The sequence below is a fragment of the Sinocyclocheilus anshuiensis genome, unplaced genomic scaffold (assembly GCF_001515605.1).
Source record: "Sinocyclocheilus anshuiensis isolate Anshui unplaced genomic scaffold, SAMN03320099.WGS_v1.1 scaffold729, whole genome shotgun sequence".
Classification (NCBI taxonomy): domain Eukaryota; kingdom Metazoa; phylum Chordata; class Actinopteri; order Cypriniformes; family Cyprinidae; genus Sinocyclocheilus; species Sinocyclocheilus anshuiensis.
Window position 1 is genome coordinate 984,880 of NW_015536561.1, and position 10,212 is coordinate 995,091.

At 33.2% G+C, this 10,212-nt stretch overlaps 1 protein-coding gene across 1 annotated transcript in view; it reads right to left on the minus strand.

Annotated features, from left to right (window-relative positions):
* Positions 1-8,399: 8,399 nt before the first annotated feature.
* LOC107701679 (zinc-alpha-2-glycoprotein-like) overlaps positions 8,400-10,212 on the minus strand; it is a 3,479-nt gene continuing 1,666 nt past the window's right edge. The window contains exons 3-7 of the mRNA XM_016503744.1: positions 9,892-10,176; positions 9,104-9,385; positions 8,768-8,884; positions 8,647-8,679; positions 8,400-8,525 (exon numbers count right to left, since the gene is read on the minus strand). Coding sequence (XP_016359230.1) covers positions 8,473-8,525; positions 8,647-8,679; positions 8,768-8,884; positions 9,104-9,385; positions 9,892-10,176 — 770 coding nt within the window. The 3' untranslated portion in view covers positions 8,400-8,472. The remainder of the gene's footprint in view (positions 8,526-8,646; positions 8,680-8,767; positions 8,885-9,103; positions 9,386-9,891; positions 10,177-10,212) is intronic.

Below are 10,212 nucleotides of genomic sequence, written 5' to 3' on the forward strand. Positions count from 1 at the left end.
TAGGGGAATTTACCGTTAACCATTTAACAGGTTTTTACTGTAGCATTTTTACAGTCTTTTACCATTAAATTCACGGTCATTTTTTACAGTAGTTCAAACTTTCTTAAAAATTAAAACAAATAAATTTGACTTAAAGATATGGCTACACCATGCGGTAGAGGGTTAAATTAATATATTAAACGTGGCTTAAGTGTACAAATATACTAGCCCATTACACGTTTTTCTGTTAGAACTAAGCTTAAATTTATTGGATTTGATTATTATAATAAGAAGTTACTTAATATTTCAAAATGTTCTGTGCACTCTACTGAAAAACCAGCAGCAGTTTAATAAAGACACATTTTTTATTAATTTTTTTTTTATTTGTATATATGTTTATTATTATTTTATTTCTGCTCCTCTTCTTTTGGTAACTGTTTGGCAGTTACCAAACATTCTTGTAGTCATTTAATTGTATTTTTTAAGTCAAGCAAATCTAAGTTTATTTCTTAATATTATAAAATGTTACTCTATTTATTTGTGTAGTTTCAATACTCTTCATGATGCTGTTTCAACATGTTCTTCAGAGGCTGAAAATGAAATTAATGAGTTAATTTCTGAATGAGTCTGACTCGCTGTTTCACTGGGGAAGTCAAAAATTTTGAAAGAAAAATAAATATGGAATATATATCACTTTTAAAGCATGAAGTATAAAATATATTAATATCCTACTGTAGATTATATTTAACTTTGGCTCAAATCTATATAGAAAAAAAATTAGGGAAAAGCATATTTTAGACTTACCTTTCCTCTTTATTTGAGATCTGCTTTTAAGAAAAGTCTTGAGAGTTTTTATGCAGTGTGGAAAGCATAACATCTCATGATACCACATGATAAGGATTTGTGTTCTCATCTGAGTATTTTAAGGGACCTTTATATGTAAACTTGCCACCAAAATATCCCACTTCTTCTTTTGTGGAGCCGTCAAAAGCAGTCTTGGCAATCATTTGTCCAGGTTTATTGTTGTCCCGCAGACAAAGACCAATTTCCTGATAAATTTTTGGGCCTCCTGACAGCAGGGGAAAGTGTGATATGTGAAAGCAGTCCAAAGTTTGGTCTCATATTGAAATGCCTGTAATGTCTAATAACAAATATTAGCAGAGTATAGGAAACTGTATGCAGTGTAAGGAACTGTCTCATCAGAAACCAATACATTTTAATTCAATTTACAGTAAAAACTATAATAATGTTACTTTTTATAACATACTGAATATCTTTTATAAAAGAAACTTGAGATGATTTTACATGTCTGTACTTCTTCATTCATAAGCTACACAAAGTCAAACTGCAACATTGAATCTATTCACAACATGTGTCTCAAAACAAAGTATGTTTTAGCCAATGAACCTATACTTTCTGTATGGTTTTCACTCTGATATTTCCACAAATACTGCGGCTGTCACTTGTGTCAAATGCATCTTTATTAGTATTTCCTCTTGGAAAGTAGCTCCAAGTTTCCGAATTGTATACTACAATGGTGTATCCCCTTTAATGTAAGTTGCAAGCACCCACAAAGAATGAGAACCTGTGAGAAACATTTCATCTTTTACATTTTATAGTAAAATTAATTAATTTAAAAATATCAAACAATTGACAACTGCTTATAAATAACAAGTATGGCACATTCAAAGATAATAATAATAATAAGAAGAAGAAGAACAATAAACGTCTTCATGTAAGTTAAACTGACAGATTGCCATGTCATAAATTTAATAAATACCTATATGCACATTTTATTAAGTAATGCAAAGAAGTCATGAAAATTGTCCCCTTATTATTTACATAGTTTTAGATGGTTCAATATTATTTGATTCATATCAGGTATATTGTTTGTTACTATCAGTACTCTCAAGAGATATCTTACAACTTCAGACAAAGACTTCAAGACTTGGTACATGAAACAAACTGATGATTTAAAATAGAGAAATAAATGTCTCCTTACATCACAAGACAACATTAGTAAGACTTAACAACAAAATCATCAACAACAGTACATTAAAATAGAAAACAGTTAATGCCAGCATAGCTATTAGTTTTGCTGCACCTGTTTCAAAGGTAAATCCTATGAAATCATACGTTAAAACAGATGTTGGAACTGAAAACACATACAGAAGAGTAAATAAATTGTTCATCTTGTTCTCATACTAGTGAAAACCCATCCATAGATCATAAAAAGTCGAAGAGTGTACGAGTCAAGTAACAAGGTGTGGAAAATTATCAGTTATGTCAGGTTGTTCAAGGTTGCAAACACAAACACACAGGTCAGAATTAGAGGCTGTCCTTTCAACTGATCATTAATTGGCAATCTTTTGAAACTTTTTATTTTGATGTGAATTTTTTATAAATTAGTTAATTTCTACCTGATGTGCCATTCAGATTCCTGAAAAACATAATCACTGACACGTACATTTTAGTATGCACATGTGGCATGTAGCCACTGCTATGATGGAAGCTAAAAAAAAAAAAACTTCTGTCGGCCCCTTAAGTGCATCGGCCCACCGGGAAAATGCCCGGTATGCCCGATTACCAATCGGATACTATGATTCAGATACAAAGTTCTACACCATGAGAGGAAATAAAACTGTAGAGGATGATGATTTGAATGAAAATTATCACAAGGAAATTATTATTCATTTCAAATCATTATTCATATTCAAAACTATTATTCTCTCTTCGGACGTATATTTCTATTCCCTCTTTTCAAAAATGGATTTAATTCAAAATACTGTATATATAGAAGTGGTGGTGGGCCACCTGGACCAAAAAATGCCAGGGCCGATTTTTTGTACCAGTCCAGCCCTGGATGTCATCCAACATATATGTGATACCAAATTCAGGAAAGGGTGACTGTCCTCTAATATAAGTTGCAAGCAACCGTAATGAGTGACAACCTGTGAGAAACAACAACTAAAACAATCAACAGAACTCAATGAAGTGCACAGTAATAAGAGATTCAGTAAACTATACAGAGAAATAAAGACATTTTTCATAAGCTGTTGGGAAAGTCTGCCTTGCATAACAAAAATAATAAATAATATTGACCTCACTATGTTATGTATAATGTTGAGTAGAAATACTTTTAGTGGTTTGGTATGGTGACTCCATATATTGAAAAAAAATCCATATATTCCAAATGCAACATTGTAAAATACGAACAAATAGCAGGGGTAAAATCTGAAAGTGAAAGTATTGTGTGGTTATTTGTTAAATTACTACTTTGCACATATAAAGACATGTAAAACACAATAAAACGTTTACATTTTCAAGAGTACTTACCCTTTGAAGCAATTGTTGGTAGTAAGAGCACAAACAGTAACAAAATTCTTTCCATATTGTTGAGCATGTATGGTGTATAATTATCACACATTATGTTCACCTAACTGGAAAATCAGGTTTGTGCACATCTATGACCTAAAATACTTTGTTGTTTTATTTCCCCGTGTAATAGGTATAGCTGAAATATTTAATTCCTAAGTAAGTAAATGTTGTTGGAAGAGAGTTAAGGCAAAGATCTAAAAGCATTTATTTAACAAAACCAAAATAAGTCATAAAAGAGTACTATGAAACACGATCAGGACTAAAAACCACACCATACACACAAGAACAGAAATAACAGCTGAAACTGAGGACTATAAATACACAAATTAAATGAGGATCTAAACAAGAAATGGGTGAAAATCATGAGTAACCAAGGGAACAGATTAACAGGAAGAAAACAAGAGAGGAGGGAGAATGCAAACTAAAAGTCCATAAGTAAAAAAAAAAAAAAAAAAAAGTTTTTATAAGTTCGAATAATTTCAAATTGCAGTTAATGATTTGTAAGTCAGCAAAACAAAAGCTAAACTAAACTATGTGAAGATAAACAATAAATCTGCAAATGTCAAATTTTAGATTTTGAAGAGACGATGAGACAAAAATAACTTTCGATTTTTTCATTAGACCATTTTAATTAATTTCAGCTCTGGTCTTACCCACATGCCACTTTCTCCATATAATAACAGCAGCCCCAAAACACCAACACCAGAACCAGGTCTGAGGAGTCTTGAGGTGGCTTTCTAGATGAGCTTTTCACTGGGAATAAAAATATCTATCTTACCTATATGAGCTCAGTGGCTCAAATGTAAATTTTGGGGGAGAACATGCTGGAGAAAAACCCTTCTTATTCACTTGAGTTGGTCTCTTTTTAAGGTAATTCCTGAAAGTTGCTATGCAGAATGTTTATTGTCTCATGACACCACTTGAACAGCTCAAGAGATAGAGTTGCCATTTATTTTGGGCTCTCATATATAAACTTGTCATTCAAATGCATTTCATCTGCAGTGGAGCTGCTAAAAAGAAACTTGTAGATCATTTGACCAGGCTCATCATTGTCCCACAGCTCACAGTGACTCTTCGCCTGATAAAGTTGATGACTTGTCAGATCAGGAAAAAAACATAACCTGTGTCATGGCCCCATAACATGACCATGTTCTGTCAATCTCAACATGCCATATTTTAACCAACTGAACATACTTTCTGTATATTTTTTTTCCACATGACTATAATCTTCCCACATGTAAAGGCTGAAAATCATGCCTCATTGCATAACAGATGTAAGAAACAATCTCATCTTCATTTGTAGTATTATCTCTAGAAATGTATCTCTTTGTCTCTAATTACAGTGTCCTACTGCCATCATCCAACATTAATGTGATGCTGCTAAATCCAGGAAATTACTTCTCTCTGCCTTCAAAGGATAATGTTTAAACTTGGGGTTAAAAAAAAAAACATCTAGAGTTCCATATGTAGCTATTATTTTTTATGGACTCTAGTGTAAATTAATAACAACTTTGATTTGTTTTCAAAAGTAACCCTACATGAGTTTGTGACTTTCACTTTCATTTTTGAACAATCCACCCAAAAAACGAACATCCTCAACAAGACGATTTCTAAGCTAAATAATAACTGTGCTGGCTAACCTATATGTAAGAAAACACTGAAGACCTCTGAGATCATTTTACAACACATGATAACTGATACACAAGATGGTGCCAGTTGCATTTGTATGAAAAAAAGATGGTATGATAGGAGAGACATGAATGTAGTGCTGGTGTCCTGACATTTTATCCTACCCGTCAGATTGTCCTACCAGGGTACTGCGCATGCGCACATCAATATGGTGTCCTTTTTCTCACGCTGAATAACAATATTTAATGTATCTGCATTACTGTAAGGATAGGTTTATGGTTGGGGTAGGTGTAGACTTTAATAAAACTTATTATTTAATTATAAACTAAAATTATTTATTGTTGGTTTCCTGTAGCTGTATCCCTTCTAGCCACAGCCACAAATATAACACAATTACTGTATTTGCATTACTGTAAGGGTAGGTTTAGGGTTGGGGTAGGTGTAGATGTTAATAACCAGGTAGCATTTTGTACTACCCACTGTTTTAATGGGAGGTAGCAAAATCTGACAGGGTAGCACAAATCGACAGAACACCGGTTTCAGACTTAAACTTTCAGTTCAGAATTAAATATTCCAGACAGTGTCACCGTGTAATAATGACTTTAATCTTCTTCTAAATATATACATTAGCTTGAGTGAACCGCATGAATTTGTTACACAAGAGGCAAGTATTTAGCTGAAACATAGTTAGCTATAAGCAAATGCACAGGGTTGGGGAGTAACGAAATACATGTAATGTTGTTATGTAGGCTATTTAACATACAAAATATGAGTAAATTCGTTATAGTTACATTTACGTATTTATGTATTTTAGATTACCAAAGTGATTACTTAGAATTTTAATGTCATTAATTTCATTTAATAATAATGTACAATGTTTGGAATTTTTTTGCCAATGAGGCAACTATCTGAAGGGAAATAATGAGAAGAATAGCAAAGTGCAGTAAACGGTAAAACCGTTGTTCATAATTCAGTTCATAATTAAGATATTAAATAAAATAATATGGTAAGATACAACAGTTTGCAATATCAAGCAGCAAAACGTTTTGTACAGTTAAAAATAACTGGAAGTGGACGACACCGGAAGCCAGACACACTAAATTTACTAATAAAAATCTGCCATTGTTGGCAGAGGCTATTTACAGTAACTTCACCCACCAATATCTAGTTGGGATAAACATCATTACAAAAGACGCCTATCAAATAACAGCATGGTGTAGATAGTAAGACATAGTAATAGATCTGATGCGATCAACGAAATTTCGAATCCGCCTTTTGCCGAGCTCGTACATTTCCCGTTTTTCTCCCTTTTCCCCATCATATCAGATCTGAAAGGCGTTTGTTTTCAATAAAAATGAAGGAAATATTCGAAAAGTGGAAGGCGGCATCCATTTAATAATTTTAATAAACATGATAATTTACACTCAATATGTTATTGCATACTGTTTTATAATGTAGGCCTACTAGTACTGAGGTGCAAATATATCTGCAACTATTTGCACTAAGCATAAATAGCATCTAATTACTATTACACTTAATGCAAAGAAAATACTACTGTTTTTGCATAGTGTAGGTTAAATAGAATCTATGTTAAATAGAATCTTATTTGCACTTAGTGTAACTAGATCTATTAGTGTAAATATCACTTAATGTAAATAGTATATATTCCTATTTGCACTTAATGCGAATAAACTTCGTAATAAATCCACAGCAGAAGAGTTGCGTGTCTGTGAGCAACACAGTGCTGTTTGTTCTCTGAATGAATCCGCTTTTTGAAGGAATCGGCTGAGCGAATGATTCAATTAGCCTACATTCATAAAATCGCTTCATTCCTGAATGAATCAGTCCTTTTGAACGAATTAAATTATTCCATGAGTCATTCATTAAGATAGCTTTGCCACCACTTACTGGAGGTTTTAGTTTCATATTTGAAAACATAATCATAACATTTCATAAGATGTATTTTTAATTACTGAATAATTGACAAATTTCAAAGGAAAAAACAAAAACAAACAGCACGTGCTTTAAACAGTCAACACTGAAAAGACAGTTAAAGACTCTTAACTTATAAAAATCTACACATCATTTTGTTTTGTTTTGATTTACATTTTGGTTTGTATAGATTTGCTTTTCAGGCTTACAATTATATTTTAGCAGCTGAAAGCACACTGTTGTTCTATTTAGCTATTGATCAACAATTCAGCATGCAAATTACACTTAAAACTTGTAGAAGGAGAGAATTTGGTTGAGAAGATATAGCTAAGCAAATTTTAAGACCTAACAAATTTAACTTTGCAAAAATTGATTTTATAGAATTCTTTTGAAATTCTACCTTTTGGAGGACCTGAGCAAAAGTAGAAAGAAAAAAAAAAGTGTAGTTCCCTTTCATGGGAACTTCGAACTGCGTCCTCTAGGGGTCGCTATGGGGAACGCCTCGTCGTGACCCGTGTCTGAAGCATACATTGAAAAAACACCAACTCATTGGCCGGCGACAGCCATGACGTCACTACCGGTGCGACTATAGTATAAATAGGCGCCCATGGTTACATAAGTAACCTGAGACTTTTCTCTTGGAAAAAGAAAACCCTTTAGGCTGTTTGTCAGAAGAATAACTGTTTGTCGTTTAAAGATAGCCTATTTCTCCAATCATGTTGTTTTGTGACATGACATTCACACAATGTTTCCACATTTTCTTCAGATGCTTGCAATTTAATGTTTAATCTTAAAGGGGTCCTATTATGCTCTTTTACAAAGTCTTGATTTTGTTTTGGGGGTGTACTAGAACATGCTCTTTCTAGATCTTTTTAATGCCCAAACATACACACTACACACTGACTAAAATTTAAAAAGTGAAAAAGCATAATAGGACCCCTTTAAAGACAAGTTACAGCTCATTATGTGAATTTTATTGTAACTATCAAATAAAGCTGGAAGTTTTTAGTCAGTAGTACCACAAAAAAACTAACACTTAAAAACTTGTAATTTTTTCATGTGAAATTTCTTTTAATTGCCTGCTAAATAAATACTGATCAATGATACCAATACATAGTATTTTCCACAGTTCGTTTTTAATGACAATAAGTACTTTTGTTCCAATTGTACCCATGTCGGGTACAGTTGAAACAGTACAATAGTAAAGTTGAAACACTCATCTTTAATGCTCTAAAGTAGCCAAAATAACAAAATGTTAAAATGTCTTGAAAGATATCATTGTAAAAAAAAAATAAACATCAGCTTTTCTTTTTATTCCTGTTCTTTATAATATACAACTGATAATTTGCTATTCAATAGCAAAACATCTAAGAGTTAAATGGCTCACAGTTCATCAGTAAATCACTGATAAGTTTAAAGGGGTCATATGATGCTATTTTAAAGATCATTATTTTGTGTATTTGGTGTAACAGAATATGTTGTTATTTCATAATAAAGCCAAACAACTGTCGAAACTCATTTTTTCATTGTTTGAAGATGTTGATCCATGTAGCATCAAGTCATGATATTTAATTTGATTATGTTCGTTTCGACATGTTCTTTACATGCTGAAAAAAAAAATTTTATGAATGATCTGAATATGCAAAAAGATAATAAAATCATTTAATTCATCAACTTCATTGATTCAACTAATTCATAAAAAAAAATAGGTTTAAATAATGTACTTACTAGAAGCAGCAGAATAACCACTTCTGGGTGAATCTACAAAATCAAAAGAATGTTATTCATAAAAATCAAGTATTTTCTAAACAAAACTAGTAGTTATCATTCATTTCAGTTTTTGTCCTACCTGCTCGTCTCTTCCTCCATTTATATCTGATGACTCCAGTCCCAAACACCAACACTAGAGCCAAAACTATCAGCACTGAGAGAATCGCTGTTTTAAATGGTTCACTGAAATCGAATTCTAAAAAAAGTTCACATAATGAATGACATTTTTAATGTCTTCACATCTAATTACCGCAACTGCAAATTATTACCAATTACCAACATCAGAACTGAATTAATCACTGATTTAAATGGTTCCCTGTGATCAAACTCTGAACACCAACCACAGACTGAGAGAGTGACTTTAAATGTTTTTGTTTTTACTGTTAAGATTGTGTTTTCTGTAAGAGCTCATTACCCAAAGTGACGTCCAGTTTGTTGTCCAGACTGAGGAGTGTGACAGAGCAGGTGAAGTTGTGTTTGTCTGCAGCACTGATCTCCAGACTCTTCCTCATCTGGTACGTCCCGTCAGCATTGGGCAGCAGATCTCCTCCAGTGATCTCATGATCAGCTACAGGCTGCCCATCTCTGAACAGGGTCAGGTTGATGTGACGAGGGTAAAATCCTGTTGCCAAACAACTCACACGAATCCCTCCAGAATCTGAGTTTGCTTTCTGGGTGAGCTTGATATTGGGTGTTACTGTAACAACAAAAAAGGTAATTTCAAAGAACTTTTCACATCTATAAATGCATGGGTGTAACACCAGGGCAGCCACGAAACAGACAGGTAAACAGAGGGCAGTGACTCAATAGTACTAGGTTTTCATTCAAATAAAAAGGTAAAATAAAAGGGTGGGGAACAGGGAACCAAGAAGGACATACAACATAAACAAACCAAAACCAAGAGCATGGGCAGAATCAGGACCACAGAACAAAACCAGAACAAAAGTTACAAGAACAACTGAAAAGTACAAGAGAAAACAAAGATGGGCTGATTAATCGAAAAACAAACTAAAAAAAAAAAAAACTAGAAACTGACTACAAAAGGCACAGGAAACACCACAACATAAAGATCCAGAGACAACAAACAAGGAGTAATATAACAATGTGTCAAATTTAAGTTTATTTATGAGCCTGAAGATTGTTTTTAAACATCTGGAATGTCAGATTCATAATACAAATGTACACGTGTCCTTGAGGACTTACTCCTTCTATTCACTTGACCTCCTCTCTTTTTGAGGTAATTCCTGAGAGTTGTTATGCAAACTGGGTAAAAGAACTTTGCAAATTCCTGCTTAAATTCTTCCAGGTGAGGTTTGAGCACTTCTTGTGTAATATTTACAGTCACATTTACAGTGTAAGTAAATATGTTGTTAAAGTAACACAGCTCATCTGTGGTGTAGCCACCAGCAGCATCTTTGATAATCATCTTTCCAGGCTTGTCAAGTTCCAGCAGCTCACAGACAACCAGTGTCTGATAAACATCAAGACCTGTGAGGAAAATAAGGCAGAGATTTTCATGGATTG